Source organism: Salvelinus alpinus, chromosome 22 (assembly GCF_045679555.1).
Source record: "Salvelinus alpinus chromosome 22, SLU_Salpinus.1, whole genome shotgun sequence".
Taxonomy (NCBI): domain Eukaryota; kingdom Metazoa; phylum Chordata; class Actinopteri; order Salmoniformes; family Salmonidae; genus Salvelinus; species Salvelinus alpinus.
Window position 1 is genome coordinate 9,603,833 of NC_092107.1, and position 22,128 is coordinate 9,625,960.

General features: G+C 43.0%; 1 protein-coding gene across 2 annotated transcripts in view; it reads right to left on the bottom strand.

Annotated features, from left to right (window-relative positions):
* LOC139548941 (ubiquitin-associated and SH3 domain-containing protein B-like) overlaps nucleotides 1-22,128 on the bottom strand; it is a 49,001-nt gene that overhangs the window by 20,527 nt on the left and 6,346 nt on the right. For both annotated transcript variants that reach the window (XR_011669796.1, XM_071358914.1), the window contains exons 2-10: nucleotides 5,050-5,103; nucleotides 4,191-4,377; nucleotides 3,384-3,582; nucleotides 2,143-2,312; nucleotides 1,609-1,817; nucleotides 1,212-1,359; nucleotides 606-729; nucleotides 283-405; nucleotides 72-164 (exon numbers count right to left, since the gene is read on the bottom strand). Coding sequence is in view for 1 of the 2 variants with exons in the window: in XM_071358914.1 (XP_071215015.1) it covers nucleotides 72-164; nucleotides 283-405; nucleotides 606-729; nucleotides 1,212-1,359; nucleotides 1,609-1,817; nucleotides 2,143-2,312; nucleotides 3,384-3,582; nucleotides 4,191-4,377; nucleotides 5,050-5,103 (1,307 nt within the window). In the remaining variant the exon portion in view is untranslated. The remainder of the gene's footprint in view (nucleotides 1-71; nucleotides 165-282; nucleotides 406-605; nucleotides 730-1,211; nucleotides 1,360-1,608; nucleotides 1,818-2,142; nucleotides 2,313-3,383; nucleotides 3,583-4,190; nucleotides 4,378-5,049; nucleotides 5,104-22,128) is intronic.

The window sequence follows — 22,128 nt, forward strand, 5'->3', positions numbered from 1 at the left end:
AGGATTATGGATATGTTTAAAAAAAATCCTAAGTAGGATTTGTAGTGGCAAGTAGCTTACAGGCTGGTTACCTTTGAGGATGTTCTGAGCAGTCTGGACACAGCGCAGAGAGGGCGAACAGTACACAAAGTCTATCACTGTGTTGCTCTCCAACAACGCCTCGCCTGCAACACAGACAGACAGATAGACAGGGGAATAGATTATTATCACGCTGCAATGAAACATGAGATATGGAATTGGGCAGATAACATAGCCTACTACTATGTGTTGACAACCACATACCCACTATTCGCGCTTGTGTGGAACCAAACACAGTGATGGGGGTGTCCATGTTGTAATCTCTGTGTCCTCCACTCCACATGGGCAGGCTGACTGGCATGTTCAGGTTAGTGCGCACATATCTACCTGTAGAACAGAACACCACAACACAGTACACTACTGTTATGATTTCAAAACCTACAAACAATACTGCTCTTTTATCTATCCAATCAAAAACATCAGATTCATCCAAACAGATTCATCCAAACTCAAAATGTATGACTCCTTTGAAAGCACACTTGCTCTTAGGATTGCACCTCCAGTACCATTGGTCTGACTCTGCTCACCTTTGGAATCAGAGCACAGTGAAAGCCAGTGTTTCCCAAACACCACATCCATCCGCTCACCGTGCCGGCAGACAAACAGGGTCCGCTTGGGCAGCCGAGAGTGATTGCTGCTGACCCGAAGCACCTAAGAAACAATACAGTGAATTGGGGATTCAAATCCATAACATTTCCCAACATTTTCGAGAATTGATCAGTACACCAGAAAAACAGCTTTGCTATTGAAGCTAGTTTTGTCTTTTTATATTAGTTTTTTATTTAAAAAATTATTGTGAGAAAAAAAACGTACAAACTAAAACTGAACATAATTCATGATTGTTTTTAATTATATTTGAGTCCGTTTTTGGAGTCAAAGATAATATTTTCCGTGTAGTTTTAGTTTTTCAAACCTGTTTGTTAATTCTTTTATTTCAGTTTACTAAATCATTTTTTCATGATTCGTTTTGTTTTCGTTTACTATAATAGCCTTGAATTGAAGTCATTCTTCAAGAATAAGAATAATCCTTTTTCATGACTAAATGCTAGGCACTAGTTATCCTGGTCAGGAAAAGCTCCTGGCCCTAAACATCACAAATGCATGGTTCAGTTAAAGAGACTTCTGTCCAGTACCTGCATGGGATGACAGATGAGGCTCAAGGTGGGTGTGTCCCCAGGGCTTGTGTTGTCGAGGAGACGGTTGTCCAGCAGCCCATCGAATAGGCCCCTTTCCCTGCTCACTTTGTCCGAGGGGGCGGAGCAACTGAAGAAGGAGTGTGATCTGCACAGAGTAGAGGACACAGAGGACAAGAGTAGAGGACAGGGTAGAGGACACACATACTCACTACTACTCATTCATCACTACTGACTACTGAGCAGAACTCTCCACGCTCTTCTACAGTTCCTTCGGGATTGAATGAATTGAAATGGAATTGACCCCAGCCCCCATGTTGTGGACCGAGAGCTGTAAGTAAGAAGCTGGTGAAAATAATACATTCTCAAACTGGCACAGCACATTCTGAGGGCTCACCCGTGGAAGACCCAGGTGTCACACTCGTCTGCCCGGCTGACGTAGTTCTCAGGCAATAGGCGGGACAGCCCCGTGGCCAGGGAGGACCCGTAGACCCAGCCCTCGCTAGTGTTGTTCTGCTCCAAGGGAGACATGAAGACAAAGTCGCCCGGGACCAGCTCCAGCTCGTCCTCATTCTGAGGGGCGTAGGGATACATCACGCGCAACGTCTGCAACAGAGGGAGGGAAGGACACAGCTTGAGAACACCCATGCCTTATCTAGCACCAAAATATAGTACTATGCAAGGCTATAGGTGTAAATGGGCAAGCTCGTAAAAGGTCACTGATATTTACAGCCGTTTCTAAATTAATTATACTGTATATTCCCATTGATTCTTGAAGAATATCACTTATTATAAATGCCTCATGAGCTTGTATTGTAAAAGGTACAAGGTCCATGTCATGGTATTGATTAGTAGAAAGTACAACAGTAGTATTGGATGTGAAATGAAGGTGGACAGGGTTTGCGTCAGAAAACAAAGTGGTTATTATTACCTCATGATTGGCAAACCGTATGTCCCGGGAGAAAAGGACAGCCAGCCAATCACAGCCTAGCTTCACCTCGATTCCCTTAGCCAGCTTTTCCAGGGAGGTCAGGTGACTGGTAGGGAAGTGGTAGGCTAACGTCACATGGAGCTGCTTCTTATGGGGCTCTAAATGGACATCTGAGACAGAGAGAAGAGGAACGAGTGAATAAAGGTAAAGAGTATGAAGAAAGTCACCTCCTGTGTGCTTGCGCGCACACACATTTTCTTAATGGGTGTTATGATAAAGACCATACACTCTTAGAAAAAAAGGTGCTATCTAGAACCCAAAAGGGTACTGGAGGCTGTCCCTATAGGAGAACCCTTTGAAGAACCCTTTTTGGTTCCAGGTAGCACCCCATTTGGGTTCAATGTAGAACCCTTCCACAGAGGGTCCTAACATGGAACCCAAAAGCGTTCTACCAGGAACCAAAAAGGGTTCTCCTCTTTTGGAACCCTTTTTTTCTAAGATTGTAGGCAGCTCGTGAGTTTCAAGTTTGGGGAAGCTTACAATTTATCCTACCATTTCTACCTATCTGCGTGCCATGGAACTATAGGCCAATGCAGCAGGAGCCTATACCTTCCACTTTCAACTAAGTAAAATACATAGGCCTAAAGCCAACAAATAAAACAGTAGAAAATATCCAGATGAAAATCTCTACTCCACCTATCTGCCTCACTTTCTATCTGTCTTGAGCTATCCTTAGTGAAGTGCAACATTGTATCAACTCAGCAGGTTACGTGCTCAGGCGGCGCTCGCCCTCAACGTTATCAGACCAGAGAAACCACACACATGCTCATTGCTCACATGGAGGACTCCAAACAAAAGTCAAGGAAAAAATTGACAAAACTCCTAAATGATGGTTATGAAATAAACCAAAACGTGTTTCTCACAAGTGTAGCAGGTTGTGAACTCTGCAAATAACGTTTCCACTCTGAGAATGAGAGCAGTAAATTACTGTAATACATGCGTTAACAGAAATGTATGTAACCAAATGAAGGAGATTAATGCTACATTTACTAGGCTCACTGGTTACATATGTAATGTTGATTGATAAAAAATAAACAATCAAAGGGCCAACAATTCACACAATGAAACAATGAATGTGCAACAATTGGCGGGAGGCAGCTGAGAACATTCTGGAGAGCTGAGTGCATGCATTCTGGAGATTGGGTGTGTGTCCAGGTGTCACAGGCAGAGAGAGTCCCTACCAGCTTTTCTGGCAGCCTCGGAAGCAAAGTCAGCAGCAAACTGCTTGAGGACCTCTGCGATCTGCTCCTCAACAAAGAGGCCTATGAAGTTGAAGGAGGTGTAGAGCTCCAGGGGCAGGGGGCTAGGGAAACGACCCCTCCATTGGTCCACCGTGGCCTGCAGGGCCTCCAACAGGGCGTCCACCTTGTTGTCTGCACACTGGGGGTCAGGGTAGAGTCTGAGTATCACACAAACACTGAGTCTTACATCAACATTAGTGCCAGTTCTCCAAACACAGATAGTCTAGTCCTGGACTTAGAAGTCTGCTCAATTGAGAATCGCCATTAAAAGCACCTTTTTGTCTGGGACTAGGATTCATCTGTGTCTGGGAAACTGGCCCGTACTAGACAGATGATACAGTCTCTTGACCTCAACGGGACTTCCTGGATAAATACACACTTAGAAAAAAGGGTTACAAAAGGGTTCCTCACAGTCCCCATAGGAGAACCCTTTTCAGTTACAGGTAGAACCCTTTTTGGTTACAGTTAGAACTATTTTGGGTTCTGTGTAGAACCCTTTTAACAGAGGGTTCTACATGGAACTCAAAAGGGTTCTACCTGGAACCAAAAAGCATTTTTTAAAGGGTTCTCCTATTGGGACAGCCAAAGAACACCTTTGTGAGTGTAGGTTCAATTAAAATGTTAAAATAAAGACTCATACGTCAATGTTAAGTAACATAATCATAATACTTCATGGTGAGCTGAATTAGAGGAGCATCCATGTGTTGATGTATGAGCGTGAGGCGTGTCATTTCCCCCTAGGCTCACCATGAAGAACTGGCAGAGTGTGATGTGGGGGAAGATGTTGTGGGCCTTGTTCTTTCCGCAGGTGACGCGGGACTGCTGCCAGAAGTGATGGAGCTGATTCTGCAGGGGTCCGCTAGGGCGCAGGTACAGGACGTACTCTCTGGGCAACGGGTCATCCAGGAAGGGGTCATCCACATGGGAGAACAGCCTGATGAAGAGGAGGAGGAGGAGGAGGCTTAACAATGACTGAGGTAGAAGATGTGTGTGGGTGGGGGTGGGGGGGCTCCAATGTAGCTGTTTTTATCTCAATATCAAATCATTTCTGGGTAACAATTAAGTACCTTACTGTGATTGTTTTCAATTAAAATTGTCAAAAATAAAGCAAAAAATAGCTTCTTAGGAAAGAGCCAAGCAAGAATTTAGCTAGGACTGTCTGGGAGTGGTCTGAGTAGGTAGGGGAAAACTGAAAAACTTCCTTTATTGGCAGAGAGGTTTGGAACTCTCTTTCTTATTGGTCTATTAACTAATTTACCACCTGGTGATGTCACCAGGCAGGCCAAAACTCCATCCTACCAAAACAAGCAGACATTTCAGGCAGTCTTTTCAAACAGCTCGTACACTAAAAGGGCATTATCATAACTTCCACAATTTCACAGTATTATTTCAACCTCATAGTGTGGAAATATATATAAAACACTAGAACATCTAGTTTTTGACTGCAGTGAGCCTTGAAAGAAGTAGAGTCATTCACACCTGGCTAAATAGTAAGAGTACACACATACGCAGTACAGCAGAGGGCAGCATCACACTTACCATAACATTATCACAGTTCAACATGGGTCATCTCTGGGAGTGTATGCATGTGTGTGTTAGAACTCACCAGTCACATGCTGCCTGTACATTCCTGCCTCCTGTTGATACTAGTGCCTTCAATCTGCAAAGACAGAAAACAGTGATGGCTACAATGCTTCCCTTTGAAGGTTTTATTTCCAATGCTTGTATGCAGTTTCCTTACTTGCATGCACTTATGGTATATTGTGACATTGTTCCTAAAATATTATTTAAGAGATGTTGTATGGTAAAGGCATATATAGCCTACGTATGGTGCATTGAATCTCACTTCTCTTTATAGCCATACTGAGAGGGACAAAGTCAGAGTTCACCATCTCTGTTCCCTATTTGTTTCAGATAAGTGACAAAGGCTACATCCCAAATGGCACCCTATTGCCTATTGGACCCCATCGAAAGTAGTGCACAATATAGGGAAAAGGGCGCCATTTGGAGGAGACACAAATTCACACAGTGGTAATAAGCAATACTGAGGTAGAGTTCACTAAATGCATTCTTCTAAATGTTGGTAGATATTGTTCAGCATGTCCAGTAACGCATCATCAACACCCCTGGAGGCGCGGTATGCCAATTGGTTTGGCCTGTTGTTTTTAGGTATTGGGAAAATCAGCGACTTCTTCCATGAGTCTGGAATTATCCCACTGTTCAGTGACAGCTAGAACAGCTTCTGGAATGGTAATGCGAGCTGGTCTGCGCATTTGCAAAAGCAAGGTCATTTTCGACGGTCATACATTGTCTCTTTGGTTTATAGCCTGTGATGGTTTGTAGCCCTTCCCAGGCTTTCATACTGTCCTTGTCCTTGAAAAGGTTTTCTAATTTGTCTTTGTATGCTGCCTTGCACTCTTTCATTTTGCTTTTGAGTTGCCTCTGAATATTTTTCCTTTCCTTGTTACTGCCACCTGATTTAAACACTCACTTTTTCGGGTTGAGAAGCTCTTTTAATTCCTGAGTTACCCACGGTTTATTACTGGGGAAGATGTTGCCTTTCTTTTTGGGAATAACGAGATCCTCACAGAAACAGATGTACTCAGAGACGGTATCCGCTGCCTCTCCCAGGTCATCGGCGCTGTCCGTCAGGGCCGCCCAGTCAGTGGACTCAAAACAGTCCTGGGGGCTGTATCTTTAGTCATGGGGAGTATGGTTTAGCAGGAGTGGCACAGCCTTTATTATTATATATTTATTTTATTTAACTAGGTAAGTTAGTTAAGAACAAATTCTTATTTACAATGACGGACTAAACAGCTCAGTCTGATATAGTGGACAGTTATGCTAAGCTAATCATACAGTTTTAATAAGACACTCCAGAGGAAAGGGTGGAGGAGATTACTCAATATTGTATGAGTGTGACTTAAACACAGAGGTGTGAAATAAACAACCCACCTCACATCATTTCCACTCAGCCATTTCAAATGTCAAAATCAATTCATCTATGAAAATAGACACACATGCTCAGTCACTCTCCAAAATGGTAGACTGCACAGTATGTGACGAAATGACTAGCTCTACTACTGCGTTGTGAGACAGCTTCCTCAATCCGGCAATACCTGGAGGCCTGGTTAACAAGCAGTGGAGGGAGCATGCTGAATTATTCTTATTAGGCCCTCAGAATCTAATTAGAGACTACTCAAGGGAAGGGGGAAAAAAACGTGGAAATTGCTAATGCGATTTTCCACTCTGGGGACTATAATCTCCATGGCACCCGCAGTGGTGGAGAACAAGAGAGGACCTAGTACCGAGACCTGGCGGACACTAGTAGTGAGACCAGGTGGTGCAGAGACCCTCTCCAATGTAAATGTTTATGTACATTTCTGACTAACGGGAGGGATGCAGAGCGTCTCAGGGCTCTGATCTAGGTCTGGTTTGGACAGGGCATGACTACACTTAAAAGTGGTCTGGGACCAAATACAATATTGCTCCAGTTCAGCTCACTTCTGTACCCGCACACAGGTCGACGCAATAGTGTCAAAAGGGTATGGGAGGGCAAATACATAGGAACAACAAACTCAATGTGTGCATGTGTCTCTTCAATATTTCATCATACTCCACGCAACAGAGGTAGAGTGTCCCAGAGAAGTGTTGCCTTCCTCTCCTGCATCACACTCCCCAGCAGAAGCCCCTAGGGAACCCCCAAGTGCCAGGTCATCTGGAAGAACGACATCACAGCTGAAAAGGGAGATTGTTCAGATGTAATCTGCAAACAGAAACTTGAGTCAATAACCACAGCTCCGTGCGTCCGCTGAGGATCCCACACAGTCCCTGATCGCTCGTTCCTCCTTCTCTTCATCCTCAATATCTGCCATTGTTATATTCATCTTGCCTATTCATCTTGCCTATCAACAGAATTCCCACTCAAGTGGGATAGTTCACTACTTGTACGTCTTTAAAGTAACTGTCCAGGGGAAATCCCTGTTATTCTGTTAACTCTTACACCAATCATTTTGTTGACTCATCCTGTACTTGTATTTGTGGCCAAAGCATAAATAAATAAACAAATAAATATATAATTTTTAAACACCTCAAACTTGAATCTCAAACAGACCGCTTCAAATGTCATCCTCCTACCCCAATTCTTAACAACCCAGATTTTGGTCCAGGATTGCTGGATGCTGGCTTTAACTTTTGGCTTAATAAGGGCATACGCAGACTAAATGACTTATTTGCTGATAAGATTTTATTGTCATTTGAGCAGATGGTGGAGAAATATCAACTCCCAAAGCAGGACTTTTTCCGCTTCCTACAAGTAAGACATTATATTGTGAAGAGCACCACCTTAATTGGTAACCCTGATATGTCTGTCATTGAAAGAATGCTTTTTTTCCCACGAAGGAAAATGTCTGTAAGTCTGTTTTATGATGCTTTAAGGTCCTTTTCTGCTGTCGACACACAGAGGGTGAAACAAGTGTGGGAGAAAGAATTGTCTGTTACTATTGACGAAGAGATGTGGGAGGACATTTGGAGATATGCAAAAACAATATCTATATGTAATCGTACTAGAGCAATCCAATTAAGAATAATACACAGATTGCATATATCCCCAAATCGCAGACATGCTTTTAGCCCCTCTTCCTCTTCTCCTCAGTGTCTTAAATGCAAAACTGATACACGCACCCTAACACATTGTTTATGGTCATGTACCAAAATACAAAGATACTGGTCTGGTGTTCTGCAAGAAATTTAAAAGATCCTAGGGGTTGATCTAGAATCTAGATCTACTTCTGTGGGTAAGAGGAGGCTTTACAACATCCTTACCTTTGCAGCGAGGAAAACATCCTTTTACAGTGGATTAGTGATAAGGTTCCTTCTATTAAAGATTGACATAAGATACTATTTGAATGGGTGCCTCTGGAATATCTGACATGTACATTGCATTCTAAAACAGATCAGTTCTACAAAGTATGGGAACCCTATCTAAATTACCTAGAACCTGAGGTATCAGCTATTATGCTGCAAAGATTCTCTTAGAATGGTGGTGATCTATGTATTTCAGAATTACACTGTACGTTCCATGTGTGGAACCTAACTTCTTAGTTTAAACTGAGCTTTTTTGTTTAATTTCTGTTTGTAAGTTTGTTTAAAATGTATGTATTGAGAGACGCAATGATGGGGATGGGGTGAGAGAAGCGCCGAGCGGGGAGAGTAAAATGGTGTACGTATGTATGGGTGTGTGTGTATGGGTGTGTGTGTGTGTGTGTGTGTGTGTGTGTGTGTGTGTGTGTGTGTGTGTGTGTGTGTGTGTATGCATATGTACAGTGGGGAGAACAAGTATTTGATACACTGCCGATTTTGCAGGTTTTCCTACTTACAAAGCATGTAGAGGTCTGTAATTTTTATCATAGGTACACTTCAACTGTGAGAGACGGAATCTGAAACAAAAATCCAGAAAATCACATTGTGTGATTTTTAAGTAATTCATTTGCATTTTATTGCATGACATAAGTATTTGATACATCAGAAAAGCAGAACTTAATATTTGGTACAGAAACCTTTGTTTGCAATTACAGAGATCATACGTTTCCTGTAGTTCTTGACCAGGTTTGCACACACTGCAGCAGGGATTTTGGCCCACTCTTCCATACAGACCTTCTCCAGATCCTTCAGGTTTCGGGGCTGTCGCTGGGCAATACGGACTTTCAGCTCCCTCCAAAGATTTTCTATTGGGTTCAGGTCTGGAGACTGGCTAGGCCAGGACCTTGAGATGCTTCTTACGGAGCCATTCCTTAGTTGCCCTGGCTGTGTGTTTCGGGTCGTTGTCATGCTGGAAGACCCAGCCACGACCCATCTTCAATGCTCTTACTGAGGGAAGGAGGTTGTTGGCCAAGATCTCGAGATACATGGCCCCATCCATCCTCCCCTCAATACGGTACAGTCGTCCTGTCCCCTTTGTAGAAAAGCATCACCAAAGAATGATGTTTCCACCTCCATGCTTCACGGTTGGGATGGTGTTCTTGGGGTTGTACTCATCCTTCTTCTTCCTCCAAGCACGGCGAGTGGAGTTTAGACCAAAAAGCTCTATTTTTGTCTCATCAGACCACATGACCGTCTCCCATTCCTCCTCTGGATCATCCAGATGGTCATTGGCAAACTTCAGACGGGCCTGGATATGCGCTGGCTTGAGCAGGGGGACCTTGCGTGCGCTGCAGGATTTTAATCCATGACGGCGTAGTGTGTTACTAATGGTTTTCTTTGAGACTGTGGTCCCAGCTCTCTTCAGGTCATTGACCAGGTCCTGCCGTGTAGTTCTGGGCTGATCCCTCACCTTCCTCATGATCATTGATGCCCCACGAGGTGAGATCTTGCATGGAGCCCCAGACCGAGGGTGATTGACCGTCACCTTGAACTTCTTCCATTTTCTAATAATTGCGCCAACAGTTGTTTACTTCTCACCAAGCTGCTTGCCTATTGTCCTGTAGCCCATCCCAGCCTTGTGCAGGTCTACAATTTTATCCCTGATGTCCTTACACAGCTCTCTGGTCTTGGCCATTGTGGAGAGGTTGGAGTCTGTTTGATTGAGTGTGTGGACAGGTGTCTTTTATACAGGTAACGAGTTCAAACAGGTGCAGTTAATACAGGTAATGAGTGGAGAACAGGAGGGCTTCTTAAAGAAAAACTAACAGGTCTGTGAGAGCCGGAATTCTTACTGGTTGGTAGGTGATCAGAAACTTATGTCATGCAATAAAATGCAAATGAATTACTTAAAAATCATACAATGTGATTTTCTGGATTTTTGTTTTAGATTCCGTCTCTCACAGTTGAAGTGTACCTTTGATAAAAATTACAGACCTCTACATGCTTTGTAAGTAGGAAAACCTGCAAAATCGGCAGTGTGTCAAATACTTGTTCTCCCCACTGTATATGCGCAGGTATGTGTAAGTGAGTGCTGTTTTTTTTTGCTTTGTCTCTGTTGTTGTATCTCTTAATATGGGTGAAAATTGTGAAATTCCAATAAAAATACTGTTACAAAAACAAAATGTCATCCTCCTGAGGCGGATGAGCTGGCCAATCAGTTTAATCACATGAATATTTTTAAGGACCATATACGCCCACACCATTCCAACATGCTTTATTAAAAAATGTTGGAAGCAAAACTATTTCACTTATATTGTAATTAATTATAGGTCATATTTCATAGAAATATGGAAACAATGGACAGTTACTTTAAAGGGGGCTATAGTTGCCAGATCAACTGGGCGCCCAAGCTAAAATTGAGTTAGACTGAGCTAAAACCTGGGCATTAGTTTAGGTAGCTAGTCTTCAGGTCTAAGGAGCAGTTACTCCTTAAACCTAAAGTGCGTGTGTTTCCACACCACCTCTGCTACATCTGTGTATATGACAAGCCCTGTCCCAGAGTGGAAGCTAAATGTGGCCTATGTACCAAGTGTGCATCAGAGAGGTGTAGCGATCTCATCACTCTAACTGAATATGTTAGGTGCATAACACAATCATACATACAAAAGCCACAGTTGTATGAGTTCAGCTACATTCAGCTCAGAATAGTTCAGACCGCAGTGGAAAAAACAGCCATCTGCTTTTGACTTGTGGCTTGCTCTCTGTTCATGAGATCCCCTGTGAACCGCACAGGCCTCAGTCCAACCTCCTGAAACAGGTAGCGAGAGCCTGTCAGGCTGTCTATGGGCTGCGCTGAAATGAAACCCCCAAGAGTAGCGCAGTGCTTCCCCATCCACACTTCATATGCTTCTGACAGGAAAAGCCTCAGAAGTACATCAGCTGAGGACAACGTGGTCGGTCTTTCTCAGATCTGAACGAGGTGTAAAATAAGCCGTGGTCACTGGTATTTAAAGGTGAAGATCATACGCCTGGCAATCAACGGGAACGGCTGGAATGAAGAGAGAATCAACGTGACTGCTAGATCCCGGCCACATGTGAACACATCATAGGCGAAGTTGACAGAGACACTGAAAGCCAGCAGGGCTGTGCTGTGGTCATCCACCACAGTAGGATGAGAACTACATCAAGTATGAACATGGTATCAGAAACTGACTCTTAACTGACCCTAACTTCTGTTTTTTCTGCTCCCTGAATTAATTTGAATTCAATTCAACTTTATTTTCCCCTAGGGCTATTACAATAAATGAAGTTCCCAGAATAGACTTTTGATTGAGCAGTAAAGTAGTTTTACCAGGGCTGGGATCAATTTAGAAATGGATTTCAAATGAATATCATTATGACTGAATTTGAATTATATTTGAAGAGTTATTCGACTGTTGTGTGTCTGTAGCATGGAAGAGCTTCATCGTGAGGTATTCACTTACACTATTACCCCCACACACCCATGTCTTGCTCTCAGTTTCCCAACCTATCACATTTGTCCTACAACGACATGATATCAACCATCCCACAGGTCCATGTGCACTTGTAATCAACTACATTTTGCTCTGTGAGTTTGGGTTCAAGGGAACCGAGAGGCTTGGATCCAGTTTTTTCCAGAACGGATGAAGTACAGATGCTGTACAACATTCTGTTTTGCAAGCTAATCAAATTTTTGTCCAATCTCTCTAGGAATAACAAAATAAATATATACATTTCAAAACACACGATGTTGTCTGCAACTGATCAAAGTATGGGGGAAATCAATGTAGAAGACCGTCCGTGAGAGCCTTCTCACCATACCCCAAGGTACCACTCTCTAGGAGTCTCTTCATATCATACAGTGCATTCGTAAAGTATTCAGACCCCTTCTCTTCTTCCCCATTTTGTTACATTACAGCCTTATTCTAAAATTGATACAATAATTTTGTTCCTCATCAATTTACACACAATACCCCCAATGACAAATTTTTGCAAATTTATAAAAAAAAATCTAATGTAAATACCTTATTTACATAAGTATTCAGACCCTTTGCTATGAGACTTGGAATTGAGCTCAGGTGCATCCTGTTTCCATTGATCATCCTTGAGATGTTTCTACAACTTTATTGGAGTCTAAATGTGGTAAATCCAATTGATTGGACATGATTTGGTAAGGCACCTAGTCTATATAAGGTTTTTGACAGTGCATGTCATAGCAAAAACCAAGCCATGAGGTCGAAGGAATTGCCTGAAGAGCTCCGAGACAGGATTGTGTCGAGGCACAGATCTGTGGAAGAGTCTCAAAAATTTCTGCAGCATTGAAGTTCCCCAAGAAAACAGTGGCCTCCATCATTCTTAAATGGAAGAAGTTCGGAACCACCAAGACTCTTCCTAGAGCTGGCTGCCCGGCCAAACTGAGCATTCGGGGAGAATGGCCTTTGGCTCCAGAGTTCCTCTGTGGAGATGGGAGACCCTTCCAGAAGGACAATCATCTCTGCAGCACTCCACCAATCACGCCTTTATGGTAGACCGACCAGACGGAAGCCACTTCTCAGTGAAAGGCACGACAGCCTGCTTGGAGTTTGCCAAAAGGCACCTAAAGGATTATCAGACCATGAGAAACAAGGTTCTCTGTTCTGATGAAACCAAGATTGAACTCTTTGGCCTGAATGCGAAGCGTCACGTCTGGACGAAACCTGGCACCATCCTTATGGTGAATCATGGTGGTGGTAGCATCATGCTGTGGGGATGTTTTTCAGCGGCAGGGACATAGAGACTAGTCAGGATCAAGGGAAAGATGAACAGAGCAAAGTACAGCAAGATCCTGCTCCAGAGTGCTCAGGACCTCAGACTTGGGCAAAGGTTCACCTTCCAACAGGACAACAACCCTAAGCACACAGCCAAGACAACGCAGGAGTGGCTTTGGGACAAGTCTCTGAATGTCCTTGAGTGTCCCAGCCAGAGCCCAGACTTGAAGCTGATCGAACATCTCTGGAGAGACCTGAAAATAGCTGTGCAGCAATGCTCCCCATCCAACTTGACAGAGCTTGAGAGGATCTGCAGAGAAGAATGGGAGACACTCCCCAAATACAGGAGTGACAAACGTGTAGCGTCATACCAAAGTACACTCGAGGCTGTAATCGCGGCCAAAAGTGCTTCAACAAAGTACTGAGTAAATTGTCTGAAAACTTATGTAAATTAGATATTTCATGAATATTTTTACAAAAAAATCGCAAAACTTGTATTTGCCTTGTCATTATGGGGTATTGTGTGTAGATTGATGAGTAAAAAAACAAAAATGTTATACATTTTTGAATAAGGCTGTAATGTAACAAAATTTGGAAAAAGTCAAGGGGTCTGAATACGTTTCGAATGCACTGTATATAACAATCTCTCGTTACAGCCTTAACATCTAGTGGCTTGGTTGTGGGTGCCGAGAGTAGTGCAATAATAACTGTTCAAATAGCGTTGAAATACATCCTCTACTACAGTGTATTGAGCGACATGGGAAGTCAGCTTCTCTCAGTCCATGCTTCATGATCTGTTCTAGTGTATTTCTATACCCATGGAAACCCACACATAGTACTAGTGCTGGGATTTGCCACGGACCTCCCGATACGATATGTATAGCGATTCTCACGTATCTATGTGTATTACAATGAAATACTGTGATTTTATTGCGATTTGATGTTCCAAACATATTGCTCATCGTGTGTCTGCTGCAGAGGGACAAGAGAGAGCCATGAGAAAACAAGTTTTGATCAGTCATGGAAATAAAAGTGCAGGAGAAAATTGGCTCCTTTTTAAAAAAGAAGATGGGAAACAAGCTATGAAGGAAAAATACTGGAGTTTGGTGCAGGTACAGCACACCAGCGGCAAAATAATATTGTCAAAACGATACAATACGATATATCATCAACAATAATATCTCGATATATAACTGTATCGATTGTTCCCCCTACAGTACCCTGCAATACAATAAACAGTGCATGTGCTTTGGAAAACAGTTTGTCATTATTAATAGTGAAATGCTTACAGCCTAGATAGATAATCTACCATTCCATAATCAATTGATATACCACTGACAATCCAGCATAATATACAACCCATATAATAATTTTCAGACGATTGTTTCGACTTGTGTTACATGGATTGCATGCTATTAAGATCACACTCAGTGGTTGTAAATGATTGTATCACACAAACTATACATTCTTGAAGGTGAGAAAACCACTCGCTTTGTTTAACGCCCACTACGTTATGAAAGTGATATTTACCAACCAGAGAGATCCTGTGAGCTTCTCCAGACAGGAAGAGGAACAGACAAGGCACTAAGCAGGACGCCCCCACAATCAGCTCACTCATGTACGTATGTATTGTATAGTACACCGAGTGTATATGTGTGTGTCTGTGTGTGCGCGCGCGCCGTGCGTGTTTTTGAGGTGTACAAAAAAACGAATACGTCCTTATGCAGCACTGCAGAGAACATTACATTACTCCTTCTGACAAACACAATGTATGACTGCCCACATAATGAGGCAGAAAAACAAGTACACATGGAGACAATGACTAATATTGTCCAAAGGTTCTAAAAAGAATGAACTACGAAGCTGAGGAAACCAGGGGTTTAGTCAGCCCTTAAGCTGAACATTAGTCACTTTATTTCCACGTGTTGAAAGACTGAATCATAAGGAACAATTGATACCTACAAGGTGTTGTGAAGACCACAAGATGAACAAGGAGACAATGAAATGTCAAGGTGATCAGGCCAGGCTCAGACAGCAATAGCAATATAGGGCATTAAGGCTGGGTTTCAACTCAGGGCGCGTTTTAGTCGGGCAGCACAATAGACAGCCGACAATACGCCTTTTAAAAGGTAAGTAATGTTTGAGCAGATATTTCCAGTGTTTATCATGAATGCGATCTCCTCAAACGTCGAGGAAATTACTTTTAAAAGGTGGATTGTCAGCTGTCTAGTGTGCTGCTCTATAACGCGCCTTGTATTGAATCATGGCCCAAGTCAACGAAAGGAGGAGGGGAAGGATGTATTTCTTAAATATTCAAACAGGGCCCTTGTTTCATTCCAAAGTTACCATGTGCACTAAAGCCTTCCAATGTAATATTTACAGCTCAGAATGCTACTGCGTTTATGATTATTCCCCCTGGCTTCTTCTCCTCCCAGTCTACTCTTGGCCAACCAGAGCAGCAGACAGACAGTGTGATGTCACATGACACATGACTCACCAGGAAGGAAGGAAAAAGCCACAAATGCAGACACTGCATGGAATGGCCAAGCCTTAAACGAAGTGCCTGAGATATTTCTGATCTATCTCTCTCTGGCACTTATCTGTTTTCAAAAGGGTGACACGCTGATCATTACTGCACTATAAAAAAGAAAACTGTATTGCTGGAAATGGGGGAACTAAAGAGAATGGAGGTTGAGTTAATATTTATTATAGCCTGTCAGTATCAGACATGTGAAATCTATTATAAAAATGTGTGAAAAAGTGCTTTCACTTTATAACTCTGGCTATCTCAGTGGGGGATGATCGGAGCAATGGGAAGGCTCAAAAGAAAGTTGTCTGTATGCTAGAAAATGTGGCCGATTTTGGATATTAAATGGCCCCACCTCATTGTCTGACAACAGTTGTGCTCCATCATCCCCATCCACTCATTCACACACACACCACCCATCAACGATTCACAGGAAATGTCTCCCCAGGACATCCCACACCATTTCAACACCAAACGCCACCACCCAGACAGACGCACTCTCACCCCTCCCACCTCAGCTCTGTGGGGAAATCCCATGGCTCTGGCCCCTGCATCCGGACAGTTCCTGTTTACAAACCTGCCAGAGACCTTGTCACACTGAGGCTAAGCCACTGACCACGAGCTAGCTCTCTCTCTCTCTCTCTCTCTCTCTCTCTCTCTCTCTCTCTCTCTCTCTCTCTCTCTCTCTCTCTCTCTCTCTCTCTCTCTCTCTCTCTCTCTCTCTCTCTCTCTCTCTCTCTCTCTCTCTCTCTCTCTCTCTCTCTCTCTCTCTCTCTCTCTCTCTCTCTCTCTCTCTCTCTCTCAACTGCTTTGTTCTATTCACAGAAGGTTGTATTTGTTCTGGGAGACTTTGTTTCCCCCTGCATTGTGCTGTGATGGGGGGAGAATTCCGTCCTCCTAACATTAATAGAACCAATCATCTTTTTCATGTTTTCCTGTACATTGTTACAGCCTCTATGTGTCTGCCTGCCTCTACTCTCAGACAGTCAAACAGAAACACAAGGAAGTAGTATAATAACTTGAGAGAGGTCTTTGTTGATCTACTCACAGGAGCTGTGAAGAAGATGTGTTTTGAATTGAAAGTCAGAGGTTCTCAATTTAATGAATTGAAATAAATTGAACCAATTTAAACGGCATTGTAACTTACATGCACGCAGGCAGGCACGCACACACACACACACATTATTATCAATAACAACGTGTCAATGTAGAATATTGTAATCCCTCACTCACATGCAGACTCTCGCTGGATTCAGAGCTCAGAGGCTTTTACTGACGACTAATTCTCTGCTGTGTTTTCCTCTCATTATGCATTTCATTGATGTCTAGAGGAAGACTCGAGGGGTAAATGAAGGACTTACTGTTCAGACAAAATTCCCCCACTGTGCTCTACCACACTGACTGCAATTATCTACCATGCTACAATTATGCTCTAATTATTTGTGAGGTTGGCCTTTACTTATTCACAGTTTGTTTTCACAAAGCTGTCATCCATAAACTGCCAAACGATTCACAAAAGTGTTTCTCTTGCCTCATTATATCTACTAATGCAGTCAGGGCCAATTTGTGTCTCCACAAAACCAGTGACCACAAAACAAATCACAGGGGTACACACAACGGTGGTCAAACAATTTGACCCAGACAAAGAATTTGCTTAACTATGTAATATTCCAAATATATAACATTGAGAAGTGGCTACTGTTGAACTTCTTCACATGAATATTGGAACACAACAATTCTGCCTTTCTTCTCAATTTGACATAAATGTGTAAAAACAATATTGTACTGAAATATTCAGAACCATGAAACGTGTGCATTTTTGCACCTTGAACTGTTTTTGCTTTTTAAATTATTAGTCAAGTGTAAAGGAAAACACATTTATTATGCAGGTATGATGAGCAATATTAATTTAATACTGTATGCCTGGGAACATAGAATCAAACAGTCAGTGAACTGTTTTTTACAAACTAGAGCACTAAACACACCTTTCCTTCCCCCACAAACAATATAGTCCACCTGAGTACCTAGGCCTACAGTAGAATACCACTCTAATACACATTGAATTAAATAAAATGCTGTTGCATGTCTCTATTTTCTGTTATGGTGTAAAATAGATACTCTTGCATATTTTCATAGTAAGGGAACTGCTGTATACAAATAGGAACGCATCTGTACATATGGCATGTGTTATACATTCAAATGCTAGCCTATTTGATCAAAATCAGATGAAGAGACTGCTGGTTAAGGAAGGAACCATCCTGTTCAGAAATTAACCATCTAGTTCAGAAAGACAGTGTGCACAGCCACAGCCCGTAAAAGATTCCCCACAACTGTAAGTACCTTGTGCTTGCCAAACCAAGCCTCAAACACACTTGCCTTGTCATTACAGCTCTACTACAGAGCCAAGAAACCACCTCTGGTTCAGTGCCTATTCTACGGTCACAGAAAACAAGGGTATCTTTGGTACTAAGCCTAATGGCATTATTTAGGCTATAAAACACATTGCTGTTTCTCCAGTGAGTTGTTTTGACTCTGGGTTGGTACACACCTTTTTTTCACATTGCTAGTGGGGCGGTAGGTGAAAGCTGGATACAGTATGCTCAACATGAAATATGTATAACAATATTACCAGCATACATAGAGTAGCCATGTACTGTGTACATAACAATGATAAAGTAGGCTGCCTCACATATGGGCATCAGAATATCATTGCATAGGCACACAGTATGAGGGCAAATGCATTTTGATGTAATAATTTCATCATTCACGCACACGCGCCGTCATCATATAAAATTTGGCTTGTAAGTAAAAGTGCATCAATTGTGATTTCATTTCTGATCATTTGGACCCAATCTACAGAGAACTGGCAAGGAGTTGGAGCTCCCTCACATAGTGACTCCAGTCAGTGGATGGATGCCGCAGTATGCTGGAAGCATGAGGCTGGAAGGACACTAGCTCTTGGATTGGCTGTCGCAGTTCTGGCAAAGGTAGCACAGACACATATGGCCCGGCCACAACTAAACACACACACACACACACACACACACACACACACACACACACACACACACACACACACACACACACACACACACACACACACACACACACACACACACACAGAGCGAGTACACACACACACAGTCAAATACATAAAGGGGGAAAAAGGATGGCTAGCAAAAATGCAATTACCAACAGACCAAATTGCATCCACACATTTCCAAGCAGGATTAGCTCTGCTACTGCTCATGCCTGTGTGAGGGGAAGGGACAAAAAGGCTGGACTGTAATGTGCTTGGTCTCCCATGTGTCTGTTGCAAAGCTCCAAGTGGTCCGTCGCTGATGGCATCACTGAACAGATGCAACACTGTCAGTCTCACTCTGAACGAGCCCCGTATGCCTTAATGCAAACAACAGCTGCCTCGCAGGCCACGGGGACTGAGAGAGGGGCAGAGACGGTACTAGTAGCAGAGGGGACAGAAGGAGCACAGCTGTCAGTCCCAAAATATGCCAAGGCGGGCACCTGCGGGTATGTCAGCAACTGTGGCCAGGCCTCGTCAAAGTCGTCAGCCTGGAGAGACAATAGGCAGTATTGAGGAGAGCAGACTGGCACACTTCTGCCTTTGTGCAGGTCACCCACGGGGTTTTGAAGAAGAGTCTTCTTAACTGACCCTACTGCGTGATATTGGAGACAACAATGATGACATGATTTGGTATCTGAGCGTCTGGACAGAGCAAAGATACACTATGGAGGTTTAGTTGTTTGCTAATTGTTTACGTTAAATTTTGGCTTCAATCTAGGTTCATGATATAATATGAATCAATTTCTTATCTCATGAAACCACACAAATTCTTAGTTTTAATCAAATAATATATTTTTGCTCATGGGTGTGGGGAGGTGTGCCACTTGCTGGCCAATTGAGGTCATTTCAGGACAATATTTCTGTCTAAATGTTCTGTATAGCCTCTTTAACTGGTCCTGTTGCGTGATGTTGGAGAACAATGATTACATTATCTGGTGCCCTGAGTTTCCAGACAGCATTTTAAAGGCATTAGGGACATGAGGGTTATCTTCAGTGATGTAACTCTCTTAGGAAGGAAACACATGACATGTACACACCCTAGCATGATCCTCCTGATATAGAGCGACAGTGATGTGGCGTTAATGCAGCGTTAGTGCAAAGTTGGCCTGTAAACTTAACACCTGCTCTTGGAATTTGAATATGTATGATAAGATGCCTCAAGGCTCCAGTGGTAAACATGTGAACCCGACTGACACGTTAAACAAAGCAATCCAAGGAACTCTCATTTACAAAACTATTTCAAAGACAGAGAAAATGACCTGAACAAAAAAATAACAAAAAACATTTCCATCATCTTTTCTCATCATGGATAATACAAGTGTTCTTCTATATCCAATGTTGCTGCCTAAGAAGGGGGAGGCAGCCACAGCAATCCCCTTGAAAGTAGACAGGTTCCACTGTGTCGGCCCCTGTGTTGTCCACACATGTTCCAACGCTTCAGACTTTCCAGCCACAGTTAACAGATATGGCTTACTGCTGCCTCAGCCTCACAAAGTCCCACTCATCATCACAGCGGAAGGCAAGGCAGGAACAGCACATAGGGACCAGCATATTTACACAATTTTCCACAAACCTCCCCAGCAAATACTCAGAACATTACAGAGGTGTGGAGATTTTTTTTTTTTAAGTATAAACTAAACTGCTCAGAAACAGCGGGAAATGTGCTAAGACAGCATTCGTAGCATTCGTAGCATACTGTGTTACTTGAACTGCGACAACGCTCCAATGTTCTGAGGTCTCAAAAACAGTGTTTGCCTGCGCTAAACCAAATCGTATGTGCCAGAAATATCCCTGGAAGCTGCAATGCGTTGCAATTTTGGATTATGTGGTGAGCGTAGCTAATTGCTGAAAGCCGCATTTACTACTACACAGGAAATATGTGGTGAACATCTCTGGAAAAGAGTCATGTGCAGAATAATGAGATATTATACACCTACTCTTTTCCAGCTTTTCCTTGGAGTAAATATAATCATCAAAACATGATAAGACATACAGTACATAGTTATACAGAATATATACAGTGGGGAGAACAAGTATTTGATACACTGCCAATTTTGCAGGTTTTCCTACTTACAAAGCATGTAGAGGTCTGTAATTTTTATCATAGGTACACTTCAACTGTGAGAGACGGAATCTAAAACAAAAATCCAGAAAATCACATTGTATGATTTTTAAGTAATTAATTTGCATTTTATTGCATGACATAAGTATTTGATCACCTACCAACCAGTAAGAATTCCGGCTCTCACAGACCTGTTAGTTTTTCTTTAAGAAGCCCTCCTGTTCTCCACTCATTACCTGTATTAACTGCACCTGTTTGAACTCGTTACCTGTATAAAAGACACCTGTCCACACACTCAATCAAACAGACTCCAACCTCTCCACAATGGCCAAGACCAGAGAGCTGTGTAAGGACATCAGGGATAAAATTGTAGACCTGCACAAGGCTGGGATGGGCTACAGGACAATAGGCAAGCAGCTTGGTGAGAAGGCAACAACTGTTGGCGCAATTATTAGAAAATAGAAGAAAATAGAAGAAGTTCAAGATGATGGTCAATCACCCTCGGTCTGGGGCTCCATGCAAGATCTCACCTCGTGGGGCATCAATGATCATGAGGAAGGTGAGGGATCAGCCCAGAACTACACGGCAGGACCTGGTCAATGACCTGAAGAGAGCTGGGACCACAGTCTCAAAGAAAACCATTAGTAACACACTACGCCGTCATGGATTAAAATCCTGCAGCGCACACAAGGTCCCCCTGCTCAAGCAGGCGCATGTCCAGGCCCGTCTGAAGTTTGCCAATGACCATCTGGATGATCCAGAGGAGGAATGGGAGAAGGTCATGTGGTCTGATGATTCAAAAATAGAGCTTTTTGGTCTAAACTCCACTCGCCGTGTTTGGAGGAAGAAGAAGGATGAGTACAACCCCAAGAACACCATCCCAACCGTGAAGCGTGGAGGTGGAAACATCATTCTTTGGGGATGCTTTTCTGCAAAGGGGACAGGACGACTGCACCGTATTGAGGGGAGGATGGATGGGGCCATGTATTGCGAGATCTTAGCCAACAACCTCCTTCCCTCAGTAAGAGCATTGATGATGGGTCGTGACTGGGTCTTCCAGCATGACAACGACCCGAAACACACAGCCAGGGCAACTAAGGAGTGGCTCCGTAAGAAGTATCTCAAGGTCCTGGAGTGGCCTAGCCAGTCTCCAGACCTGAACCCAATAGAAAATCTTTGGAGGGAGCTGAAAGTCCGTATTGCCCAGCGACAGCCCCGAAACCTGAAGGATCTGGAGAAGGTCTGTATGGAGGAGTGTGCCAAAATCCCTGCTGCAGTGTGTGCAAACCTGGTCAAGAACTACAGGAAACGTATGATCTCTGTAATTGCAAACAAAGAATTCTGTACCAAATATTAAGTTCTGCTTTTCTGATGTATCAAATACT